Source organism: Myotis daubentonii, chromosome 13 (genome assembly GCF_963259705.1).
Source record: "Myotis daubentonii chromosome 13, mMyoDau2.1, whole genome shotgun sequence".
NCBI lineage: Eukaryota > Metazoa > Chordata > Mammalia > Chiroptera > Vespertilionidae > Myotis > Myotis daubentonii.
The window spans coordinates 7,386,644-7,399,549 of NC_081852.1; the positions used below are offsets into that span (position 1 = coordinate 7,386,644).

Below are 12,906 nucleotides of genomic sequence, written 5' to 3' on the forward strand. Positions count from 1 at the left end.
CCTGACCCACTGCAGGAGGAGGCGGCTTGAGGCCCACTCGTCCAGCAGGGGGTGCCCAGAAATCCCCGAGGGACAGCCCAGAAGGGTTCCTCTCTCTGGACCTGACAGAACATCCCGAGTGGCTTCCATCCTCAGACAACAGCAGCCACTGACAAGACAGCAAATCTGACAGGGCGAGCCTCAGCCAGCTGGAGTTCCTGGGGCAGCAGGCGGCAGGCTCCACGGACAGATGGATGGACGGACGGATGGACGCAGAGGGCTTGTAAGCTGGGGTGATTGTCCCTCCCAGGATGTGACCCGGAGAATCCATGAGCACAGAGCACTCACTTTGAAACAAGCGCCCCTCAGACAAGCCCCATCAGACACAGTGACCCTGAGACAGCCACCTAGTCCCGGGCCCCGTGGCACACAAACGAGATGGCGTGTGGAAACAGACCCTGCGTGACTGACAGGAGAGCGGGAGCTGGACCGGCCCAGGCGCAAGCATGAGCTCGTGGAGAAAGCGGGTGGGTCGACCGCCGCCAGGCTCCCAGCCAGCAGAGCCACACTCACCTTTCAGGGACGCAACATGGGACAGGGCCTGGGCGTACGTGGCCGTGTTCAGCAGGGTCCCCGGCAGGCAGGAGGGAAAGAAAGGTCCTGTGGGAGCCACAGTTCGCCCCAGGCTGGCGGAGAAAGAAAAGCAATGAGCTCCCAGCCCCGCGCGCCCACCAGCCCGCAGGCCCCGGGGTCCCGCCAGCCTCACCTCTGCTGGGCCTCCAGGGCCTCCTTCTTGCTCCGGGCCTGGTCCCCAGGGGGTGGGGAAGTGGCATTTCTCACCGGCGGCGACGTCACCTCTGCCATGGGCTCCTTGGCTCCTGGCTCCTGGTCGGAGGCCCCTCTCTCTGTTTTCCTCCATTTCGCCCTTCGGTTCTGGAACCAAACCTAAATCCCCGGTGGAAAAGCACACTCAGCTGAGGCAGAAGGTCAGACACGAGCCCAGCGCCTGGCCGCCGTGCCCAGCACTCCGGGCCCACCTGCAGCAGCAGGCCTGCGAGGCGCACTCCCCTCGCCTCAACATCATCGGCCAAAGCAGCGCCCCTGAACTGCAGCCGCAGACATACAACGGTCAGAAGGCCGGTGCAGAGGGCATGACAAGCATCCCTTAAAGAGTGTGAAATCACAGAAAGTCTCCAAATGCTTTGCCCAGCGTAAAGGTGAGGTGCTGTTTTGTGGAAATTCCGAATGTATGTGAGTACATTTATTTGATGTGAAATTATTTCCTGGAGGGGTGGGTTCTCATGAAGCCATTTTAAAGCACGGCCTGGGGTTTTCTCGTCAAATATACCCACTCGCACTTCCAGCAGGTTTCCCTGAGCGCCTGCGTGTCTGGCCTCACACGTGTGATGATCCCTGAAATCGCCTCTTGCACATCATGACAAGTGCGTGAGCAGCAGCCCAGTGCACCCACTGGACACGCTGACTCCGGAGTCCCTTCTGGTTTAGAACTCCGAGTCTGGCATCTTGTCCAGAGTCCACTGCAGTCTATGAGGGAGGCAGTCCCACCGTCCCCACCTCAGAGCTGAGAACACTAAGCACAGGGGTCCGCTAGCTTGCTCAAGGTCATTCAGGGGGTAAGCTGCAGATCCGCAACTCAAAACCCAGGGGCGTGGCCAGGGGCCATGATCCAGATCGGGGTAATAATAGTGGCCACCCCAGTGTTACAGGAGACCACAGATGCACAGAGCACTGGGCTCGGTACCTGGCGCAGAGCGACCCAGCACTGGGTCAGCATTAGCTGGTGTTACCATCTCTGCCATGCTCGGGCTGGGAGGCAGCGAATAATAATTCGCCTGCTCTAAGGGCCTCCTCAGAGGCGGGTGTGGAATCCTTGCAGCCTTAGAAACCAAGGCTGCATGTGCAGGAGCGCCTCATGGCAGCGGGCAGCCCCGGCCAGAGTGCTCTCAGAGGTCAGTGAAGCCCTGCTGCCCCTTCCTCCTTCCTGCAAATCCCCTGTCCCTTCTCCTAGGAGACAATTCCTGGCTTAAAACACAAGGCTGGTAGACCTCCCTCCTATTCCCAGGGCGTCCTCTCCCCCTGCCGGCGGCCTGGCCCTGGGTCCCGAGGCTGAGCCCTGCCAGCCCACTCCGCCTCCGAATTTCAACCTCCTTTACCGGTCTTGCTTTCTCTCTTTTTAAATCTAGTTGGCTTTTAATTGCACATATCAGCAACCGTTGAATAATGATTTTATCTATATTCTAAATTTAGGGCAGTTAAATGCAAAGCAAAATGCAGACACTTTCTTGGGTCTTAATTGAATGAAGGTCACAGCTATGACAACATTTAATTGAGCTATTTTTCATTATCATATTTTAATGACTTTGCACTGACAGTTCGCCTGCTTCTGAGGAAAGAGCATGATGGAGTCGTTTATTTCCCTATTTAGTTATTGTTTGACAACATCAGCTTCGATTAAGACCCTGCTTTATAGAACATTAATCATATTTGAATGAGCAAGCAGTGCAAATGTAAACACATCTCCCTTCCCGCCGCCGAGGCCTGGAGCCCGTGTCCCCACCCGGAGCTCAGAAACAAATGCTTCCCAGCCATTGTCTGTTTGCATAATAGCCAACAACAGCCTCAACCACAATTCCCAGCATTAACTGTCACCACCCCTATCTCACCCTTGCACCTTTCAGGGAGAAGTTATGATCTTCCACTTCTGAATGCTCAATAATTGTGTCATTTATCTCAATTTGCAGTGCCGTCTTTAGGCAGCTATTGGCAAGCTGGCATTAGAAAAAGAAAGGAGACACTGCATCCTGGCCAAAGGAGATTTTCATTTCCAAATAATAATCAGTTTAATTTGCCCACATATGACCAATGATTCATGTTCAGATTTAATCATCAGGATCACATAATCTGATTATAGGGGAAATAATTTGTTTACAACCCCCAATTTACTGCTCAGAATTCCATTATCTCTCTTCAGCCATTGGTTTTTAAGAGATACTAACATGACCCAGGGGAACCGAAAGCAAACTATTATATTTCCTACAATTAGATCTTTGCATAGTCTTAACCCCAAGCCCCTACATAAAAAAAGAACAAAAACAGCATGGAGGAAACCCCATAAATAAAATGAATATATAATTGTGCTCAGACTAGCTGGCCTGGAGAGGCAGCGCTGTGAGCGTGCCCCCCTGTGCGCGGGCACATCTGCTGGGCTCGGCGGGTCTCTGCACTTAAACGTAACCGCGTGTGGCTTCTAAAAAGAAAGCCTGCTCGGAGCTGGTCACTGCAGGCCACGCTCGTCTCTCAGCAGCCCTTTCGCTGCCGCCCTCTAAAGATTTTTAAATTGCACACGATCTTCGGATTCACTTCCCTAAAAGAGTCCGCGCGCCGGGGAAAAGTTGGCCATAATGCAATTTCTGGAAAGCAGATCCTAACCCTGTTCCCATCTGAAAACACAGTTCTCTGCAATTGACCGGCCTTCGCCCAGAGTGGTCAGAGCTGCTTTGAGAATAGCATCTCAGCTCTTTTTTTTTTTTTCCAAAGCAAGGAAATGGATGTGCATTGATGTAATTTAGTACCTTAGAGACGCGGACAAATTAGTGTAGAACATTATCACTAGTTAATTATGAATGACCGATTAATCAACCTAATCTAATATTCCACATTATGTTGATGTTATTAAAGTGCATCATGAAAATGACAGATAGTCTTCATTTGCTTTCTTTGGCCAAATGTGCACTCTGCAGTCATGATGTCAAAAAAAAAGTTTGCCAGTTTTAATATTAGGGAGTTAAATAATTGAACAGAAGGCTCACCTGCACTCTGGCTTCCGTGAGGTTTATTTTCATGGCCAGCTCTTCTCTGGTGAATACATCGGGGTAGTGCGTCTGGGCGAAAACTGCCTCCAGAGCTTCCAGCTGGTAAAAGGAAGGACTATTTACTGATGAGAGGTTGTGGCTAGGTGAGAGGAAGCAGAGCATAGTTCACATTTGCTAACCGTGGTGAGGAAGCTGTTTCACAGATCACATCGGCAAGGAAGAGGGGGAAAGAGCTGTTTGAAGAGATCCCACAGAATTAAAATTTCAACCACTGACAACTTAGGAGCTAAGTCTTGCTCACAACCTCAATGCTCCCCCAAGAAGTAGAAGTAAGAAGAGAAGTGCGAGTATTTATATGCGTTGGCATTTCAATATGTTCAGAAGAATCAAAACGGGAGGGTGGCCTGTGACTGAGAGCAATCCGCACGGCCTCCGCTCAGGGTGCAGGAGCAGAACCACCTGCAGCTGCTGCCGGCCAGTCCCAGGGAAACGGCCGGTGAGGGGGTGAGCACGTCCTGGCTCCAGTTTGCTCCAGAAGTTGAGCAGGTCTAAGAGCAGGGCCAGGGCCGGGCAACACAATATCAGGGTTGCAACTGTAGCCCTTCCATTTAGGGCAACAATACCTTCTACAGATCCACCAACTTCTTAGGTTCCAGCCTTCTCATCTACCAACCCAAGGACAAGAATGTCCTACCTGCCTTCTCAAGGTTCAAATGACACTGCTGATGTTAAAATGCTCCCCAAACTATCAGCCCCGGGCGAATGGGTGCAATCAGTTCTGCCTCTTCACTTGATCTGAGATCATAATCAAAGTCCTCTGCCCTCTCCCGGAAAAGGGTTCCTTGACACATAAGTTGTTTGAGAAAACAGAAGGTCGCAGCTCATCAGTTAACATGACCAGTTGGCCTTGTTCTAAAAGACAAAGGGGAGCAGCTAAGACTGATTTTTCCGCAGGCGGGAGACAGCTACCTTGCGGGAGACAGCTACCTTGCGGAAGACACCGTCATTACCTGCTGAAGCGTGAAGGTTGTCCGGTTCCGGCGCTGTTTTCTGCGCAGGAACCCATCGTCAAAATCTCCGGGAGGGTGGTTGCCAAAGGGCGCAGTGCCTGCTGGGGGCAAAGGGGATCAGCCTGAGCAGGTGGCCCCAGTCTTCACACCATCCCCTGGCTACACAGGCTCATTCAAAGGCATCAACCCGTCCCCTCCGGACAGAGCTCCGACTGCCCCAAAGTGTCTTCTCTGCTCCTCTTATTAAACCCCTTCTTTTCCACTCTCTTGTGCTCTGTCTCTCCCAATAACTTATGCCTTTAGCCCCAACTATGCCTATTTCATACGGCGGGAGGCGACCTTACTTCCCAAGACAGCCCAGTTCTCCTGTCGAGAAATTTGGGTCTCAAGCAAGGGCCACTGGCTTGAGGTGGAGGCTTCATCCACCTTCCAGCTCCCAGCTTCCAGCTGCAGTCTGTCCAATGCGCCTCAGTCCCCGCCTCAGAGCCTTGCATAGAAGCTGCTGCTTCCCTTTGCTCACCTGTTAGTCTACTTGCTGTATTTCTACAAACAACAAGGGTTAAAGGCTGGGGGTGGAGAAGGAAAGGAAAACACCAAGAGCTTGTCACAGCACTTTTCTCCTAGAACTTCAGGACACGACGAGGTAAGAAGTTTACAGATGAATATTAATTATCGTTGGTCACAGTTCATCAGCACTGTAGCGGATCTGTTCTATAGATGTCAGTACCAAGAATCTGCCCCAGTAGTGGCTGTCCTGAATTCCAAGCAGGCTTACACAGGGCCGCGCTCAGAGGGCACCCACCCTCTCACCGGGCTCAGAAAGGGCCCGCTGCTTCTGCTTCCCTGAAAAGAAGGGCATCTTTCCGCTGTCCTCCCAGCAGCCTCCAAAGCGCCTGTAAAGCCGGAACAGACTTTAGCCCCAAATGTGCATTCAGATCATTTTCCAAATGTGCACCATTTACTTGACAGTCCACAATGGCTCCTTAGGAAAACAAATGAGCAAGCTCCCATTAGCCAGTGAATGCTGTACCTGCCATGGGCTCTGGGCTCAGAATCACTGCGCGTTCGGCATTAGCAGCCGGTGAGCCACGATGCCCGGACAACATCCCTCAGAAGGACCTCAGTCCCAAAGAAGCAAGATCCTTTAGGCTTTAAAAAACTCCATCTACTAAAGGGAGTCCCTCCTACTTATTATTCCACTCTCCAGGGCCACATTTTTTTTTGCCAGAATACCCCACTCTCTGCTGAAACCTTCTCCCCCCTTCTTCTTGTCCAAACTGCATTCTTCTTCAAAACCCTAGTCACAAATATTTCGCTCCAGTTCATTAGAAGCTTAAAAGAGCAGCCTCGCGGCAGTCGAACTCCCGGTACTCTGCGGAATAGCACACTGCTTCCGTGGAACAAGGGCCTCGCTGGTGAGGGTGGGACGGCCTCTGAGGGTCTCCATCACGATCGATCGGCCTCGGTCTCCTGATTCGCTCCCGCTGGTCCCCACTGGCTCACCTCGGGTGCACATAATACCTTAATGAAACACTGTGCGTCCAACTGAATCTTACAAAAGGCTGACGCCTCATCAAATTAATAAGAACAAAGATTGACAACCCAATAGGAAAGACGAAATATGAGAAGAGCTTTTTACTTAAAAATAAGTAGAATGGTCAATAATTTTATGAAAAATGTTAAATCTTGTTGACAATTTAACAAAACAGAGCCATTAACTATTATTTCCACCGTGTTTTTTTGGCAAAAAACATCAGGGGTATCGTGATAGGAGTGTACTGAAACGTGCCCGCCATTCACCTATTTGTAGCAGCATCTACTGGTGTAGCCTTGTGAGAGGGTAATGACCATTTTTGTCAAAAATATAAGTGCACGTACAGACATTTAATCTATGAATATATTTATATACAGGGTGGCAATATAAAGAGAGAAGAATGTCCCTGGCAACATGGTAATAAACATCACCTGGAAACAACCACTGTTCCCATCAGGAGACAATTCTGCACGGCATCTGGTGGAATACTACACGGCTATTTAAAATAAGCCAGGAGATCAGGATACAGCAACATGGAAAAAATCTTCCAAACATATATTATGCAATGAAAAAAGCAAAGTCCTGAATGACTTGGTAGTATGATTTCAGTACAAACAATGTGTAACACACAGAGAGAAAAATATATAAATGATGGTAAAAGCCTGTTTTTCCTGGAGGAATGACAAGAAACCAGCAACAAGAAGTGCTTTTCGGGGGGCGGGGAGGAGGAGTGAAAGAGAATTTCACTTTTCACCTAGGTTTCTGTTCTATTTTAATTTCCTAAGCAGCTATATGGAGCACTTTTTAATTTAACACCGCAAAAAGTGATCTGAGAAGTGTGGTTCTGAACCATGCTGTGCTTTCTACTTTATGCCTCTCCAGATTAACAAAAAATTAAAAGTAAAAAGCTGACAGGCTATAATGAGATGTCATATCCAAATTCTATTCTCAGCCTTTCCCGCTGCAGCAGATCACCTTCTCCAGCAACGCTAGCCTTCCTGCAAAACTGGCTTAGGGACGTCTGCAGAGATAAAACAAAAGGCCCTGAAGGACCTCCTTTGCTTCTGAATAGAATCAGCATCCAGACAGCCTGTGCCTGGGTGTGGGTGAGAGGGAAGCTCACTGGGCACAGCGGACAGCAGTGAGCAGCTCAGTGCGCCGGGGCTGGACCTCATGACCAGCTGGGCGAGAACTCTCCGCAAGTGGCTTCTGCAGCCCGCCCTGCCCCTGCCGGCAGGGCTCCCCCTGTAAGTCCCCCACAGGGCCCACCACCTGCCCAAACCTCAGCCTTCCTCACTTTGACCGGAAGGGTGGGCCCCTGGGCATCAATCAGTCCAGACCCAAGGTTCAGAAGTACAGGGACGACGTGTCCACCACATATTCAGAGGGTCTCCCTCCAGCCCTGGGTCTGATGTAAGGGGGTGTACCTCTCCAACCTTTTCATAACGCCGATCACCATGGGTCCTCGGAGGTAAGAGGAGGTGAAATGCAGGTAAGTGTCGGCCTTTCCTTCTTAGAAATGCTGACCAAGCTGGCAGGGCTTAACCACTGGTCCTCGTTAGCCGCCTCTAGAAAAGCCCACTGAACTCTCCAAAGCTTCCTTGGGAAACAAACTTCTCAAGTCCTTGTGCCGTTGGCCAGCTGAGCTCAGCCACTGCTCCAGGTAACCAGGGCAAGGTGGACCAGCCTCCTTTGATGTCTCGGTGTCTCACACCGCTGTCCTGCCCCAGCCTCCCTGATTTCTTGGCCTCCAAGTCTTCACCCCACAAATAAATCAAAGGAGTAGGTTGCCAAAGCCAAGTACTGGTGTTACTCCCACAATCAGAAAAGTCCGAATGCCCCAGGGCTGAGACCACTGCTCTGCCAGGGCCATACTAAAGGGCCAGAGTGTGTGGCTCTGCCTTTGCCTGGCACATGCTAATCCCCCTTGTGTGGAGGACCCATTCCTGGAGACTACCTTCCCCACCCGGGGGGCACCGGAGAGCCTAGCTGTCCCTTCACAGGTACCCCCACCTAAATTCAGTACAGAGACCACCACAGGGATCCTAAGGTGGAATTTTTTCTAAATCCTGGAGACCCTCAAAGACCCAAATCCTGGCCATGGGGCTGCCCCTGGGAGTCAGCAGTGGTTGATTTGAGGTCAGAAATCCAGTGAGTCACCGCGATGAGCCCAGGCCAGGGCCCTCGGGCCCCTGGTGGTCAGGGCCAGCTGGCTCTGAAAGGCCAAGGTGGCCAGGAACAAACCCTGGCCACCGCCCGCAGCAATGTTGCCCGGTGCAGTGCTGGTGCCGGTGCCAGCAGCCTGCAAGGGTTGTTCTGATCTTGGTCCGACCCAGGACAATTCGAACCAACTCCCCAGTCCACCTTGGGTTTTCGGGATGTTTGCAAAATACCGTGAAAGATTGATGCGGCCCCTGGGCTGGGGGCAGGGAGGGGAGCGATTAGAGGCGTGACACGGGCATCTGTGCTGGGAGGACCCCGCTGGTTCCTGCGGCAGAGCCCGAGGCCGCCCAGCTCTGGCGGGGAGAGAGGTGGGAGGCAGGTGGCGACGGGGCGGGCGGCTGGAGCGGGGTACCGGGAGGGAGCCAGGGGCGGCGCCCCTACCCACCGTCCAGCCGCACCCCTGGCGGGGCGGGGACCCAACCACCCGCCGGCCCCACTGTCGCCGGGGTCCTGTCTGGGGCCGCAGGCTTTTCAGAGCGACCCGGCCGCTTACTCACCCTCAAGCTGCGGCGGGCAGTGGAAATAAAACATCGCCGACGGCGGAGCTTCTGGACGCCGGGATCGGAGGGTGGCGGCGGGGCCCGCGGGGCGCCTAGCTTCGGCCGCTGCAAAGCAAACAGCAGTAGTCAGTCTCCCTCGGCCTGGCCCGGCCCGGCCTGGAGGCACCGCGAGCTCCACTCCGGGCAAACGCCCTCCCCACGCCCTCAGCCCTCGCTGGGCGTGGAGGGGAGGGGACAGCGCCGTTTCCAGTCGGGTCCCCGCGGGATAGCCCTTCAGTTCGGGTCACCTCCCCTACAGCCGGGCCCCCCTCCCCCCCCCCCCCCCCCGGCCCCAGCACCCAGCCCGCTCAGTCCCCGGCTCTCAGGGGTCCCCGGAGCCAGCGCTGCACCCAGGCGGCCGGGTCCGGCGAGCGCGCCCGGCCCTCTGAGCGAGCCGCAGCCCCGGGGAGAGCCGCCGAGCCCCGGCCGGGCGCGCGGGGTGCGGGGAGCCGGCAGGGAGCCGCGCGTACCTCGGCGGGCGGCGGGCGCGCAAGGCCGGAGCGTGGCCGCCTCGGTCCGCACCCGGCACGGCGGGAGGCGGGCGGGGCTCGGCGCGGCTGGCGCCCACAAGACCAGAAAAGTGACTCGGGAAGTGGCCAGATGTCTTGCTGTCTGTCTACAGCGCGCACCGCGGCTCGGCACTCGCCTTTATAATCTCACGCATAATTGGCCTTAATCTGATTATTTCCAGCGCTGTCTACAGCGAGTAACTTGGATAGGTCTATTGGGCCTTACAAATGGCCCACGTGGTGTAAAAAAAAAAAAAACAACCGTCATTTCTCAGCAAACACCAGGAATCTTTTCCCTCGTTTCTTTTCAAAGAGGATAGTAACAACCAGCACTCCCACCACCCCCGCGAAAAGGCAATATTTTCCTAACACTCCGCCCCACCCCCATTTCAGTCCCCGGACGCAAACCTTCTTTCTCCCGGAGAGTTTAGGCTCGGGCGCGCCCCCGTCACGGGCCAGGCGGCTCCCTGGGTTCGAATTGACAAAGCGCTGCTAATTTTCGCCGCCGGATGGGTTTTGGGGGGACTCTTTTGCACACGGCTTCCCTTTCCAAGCGACCGTACAAAAGGAAAGTTTGATTTTGTTCTCAGCGAGGGGTCCCTGGATTTATGGTTGCTTCTCCATGCAAATGATATGCGGTGGGACCCTTCGCAATTACTTTTAAAATGCATCCGAGGCAGCCGCTCAGCGGAGAGGGACCGCCCTTCCCTCTGCCTGGGCGAAAATTAAACTCTAAAGCACCGGGCTGAAATTTTCAAGTCAGGGGCGCGGGATTGGATCAAATCACATAAACTGCAAAAAAAGCAAGTCTAATGGCGCATAATTGGTTCTGTAATAGCATTACACCAAGATAATAGCCCGTTACGGCCCCCTGCACTATTAAGTGCTTCCCTGGCGGAAAGCCTTTATGATATTAAAGGGGGAATATAATGATATTTTGGTTATTAAATGCGTGTAATTAATTTATGCACCACTGAAAATAAAGTTGGTATTATGACCCACTCAAGATGCATCAGAAGATGCAAGTCAGACAACTGTTGATAAGTTCTGGTGTCTGTGTTCCGTCTAGACTGCTGATTTTATTTTGGGCCAATGGCTTCTTGGACAGACTGCATAAATTGAATATTTTATAAACATTCTAATGCTGCGTTCGGGAGCCGGAGCCGTGGCCAGGCGGGGGATCGGGGACGTGCACCGCCTGGGATCCAGCCTCGACCTTAACGGCACAGCGCGTTGGAAACAAAAGGCCTGGCCGCCCCGCGCGGGAACACGCGCCTGGGCGAGGCGCGTCCAGCTGGAGGGCAGGGGCCGGGCCGGGCCCGCGGACCCCGCTCGGAAAACCGCCTGGTAGAGGAAGACGCGGCACGGCTCCCGCGAGGCCGGCGGAGCCCCGGCGCCTCTGCGGCCCCCCCCCGGGCAATGCCCGCCCCGGCGCCGGGACTGGGCCCCGGCTGAAGGAAGAAGCCGCTGGAAACTCGGCTCGGTACCAAGCGCGGACAGCCCGCGGCGCCGGCTCCGCCAGGACCACCGACTCCGCAGGCGCAGGCGGCGGCTCGGGGCAGCGCGCCGGCAGCCGGGGCGAAGGCGGTAGCCGGTGGGGCCCGCGGGGCGTGAGAGAGCCGTGCCCACTTCACCCAGAGGGGCCAGACCTGTCCCAGCCCGGACACGAGGCGCAGCCCGCGTCCGCTGTCCTCGCCCGGCGTCTCTCCGAGGACCCGCTCTTCGGAGCCCCTTAGAAGAGCCCGAGGCCCACCTCGCTCGCCCGAGTCGGCCCCAAGCCTGCTCAGGCTCCCTCCCCTGCCCCGGGCGGCAGCTCTCCGCCCGCGCGCCCCGTGCGCTCGGAGCCGGTGCCGGTGCCGGTGCAGCGAGGCGAGGCAGCGGCGGGCGGCACAGCGAGGTGCTCCGGGCGCACTGAGGTCTGTGCCGGGACTCGGCCTCCGGCGCCCGACGCCGCGGGAACCGGCGAGGTCCGAGCCGCAGCCTCCGCGCCCCATCCCCGATGTCTGCTGGGGCAACAGGGGCCGGGGACGGGCCCGGGCTGGGCCGGCTGGCCCTGGGTCTGCGGGCAGCGCTCTTTCTGCGCCTCCGGCCGGTCAAACCCCAAACAGCGGCACCACTTCCTCGCGGGCTGCGGAGGGAAGCGAGGCGGGTCCGAGGTCCTTCTGGGGCCTGAGCTGCGCGCCGGCGGGTCCCGCCCCGCTGATCCCGGGCGTTCGGGGACCCACTGGTATTCGCGAGTCCAAACCCGCGAAAGTTACTTGGGACGCGCGCTCCGCGCTCCCAGCGGGGACCGACGCTCCACCCGCCTCCGCCGCGCGGCTCCGGCCCGCAGCCCCCGGCCCTCCCAGCGTCCCCCAGGCGAGCCTGGCCGGGCAACCAGCCGGGCTCCCCGAAAACACCTCTCGTGGTGGATACATGTCATTATATTTCTGTTAAAACCCGCCTCAACCGACGCCCCCTCTGCCCCAGCCGCGAGGCCGGCGGCTCCTGTTACAAAATAGCGAATAAGCAAACCACCCAGCAGAGTTGGCGAGGAGAGGCTACCGCAAACTCTGATGGCGGGAAACCCCTTTCCCTGACTGCCTCGCCCCGCCGGGCCGGGAGGGGAAGACCGAATGTGTGCCTTCCTACCGTCCTCCCCACCCCCACCCCCACTCCCACCCCGGGAGAGGGGGGGGGGGTGTTAGTAACAAAAAGGTTATTTTTCCTTAATTCTGTGCCGTAAAATGTATTTTCCAATTAACCAAATTCACCGATCTGTCCCGCTTGGACATTCTGATGATTTACAACCTAAAAGTGTACTTTCTTTATCTAAAGACCAAGGTGACTGCTTTTAATTTTCTCTAACCTCTTTACACTTGATGTTCGCCAGGCTCATAATGTTAATTGGCTTCATATACGGATCATCAGTTTAATGAAGAAATAAATCCTGTGTTGCTTTATGTTTTAACCGTGATTGCTTTAATGAGGAATGTGACGTGTTCCAAAAGCAAAGCTACGGAAGACATTAGAGGGGCTTCTGTTAGGACGGAAATGCGTCCAGTTAAAACCACGGGCCATATTTCAGCAGATCCTCACGGAACCAGCGCCCTTCCTACCGCACCTGGGCTGCTTCCAGCTTCCGGGAGACGGCGATCTGTGTTGGGTCCTCAGTGCCCCTTCTCCCGTGTTTAATACTCAGCCTCCATTCCCTTTAAGAATAATTTTCTGATTGCTAAACAGGCGGCTACTGTACCTCTGGCCAGCAGAGCAGAGAGAAACCAGACAGGGTGGGGAGTT

The 12,906-nt window shown here is 55.1% G+C and overlaps 1 protein-coding gene across 1 annotated transcript in view; it reads right to left on the minus strand.

Moving 5' to 3' along the window:
• DRGX (dorsal root ganglia homeobox) overlaps window positions 1-9,170 on the minus strand; it is a 28,118-nt gene extending 18,948 nt beyond the window's left edge. Inside the window, exons 1-5 of the mRNA XM_059661892.1 lie at window positions 9,077-9,170; window positions 4,823-4,920; window positions 3,810-3,911; window positions 746-924; window positions 553-665 (exon numbers count right to left, since the gene is read on the minus strand). Coding sequence (XP_059517875.1) covers window positions 553-665; window positions 746-924; window positions 3,810-3,911; window positions 4,823-4,920; window positions 9,077-9,110 — 526 coding nt within the window. The 5' untranslated portion in view covers window positions 9,111-9,170. The remainder of the gene's footprint in view (window positions 1-552; window positions 666-745; window positions 925-3,809; window positions 3,912-4,822; window positions 4,921-9,076) is intronic.
• Between the last annotated feature and the right edge of the window lie 3,736 nt (window positions 9,171-12,906).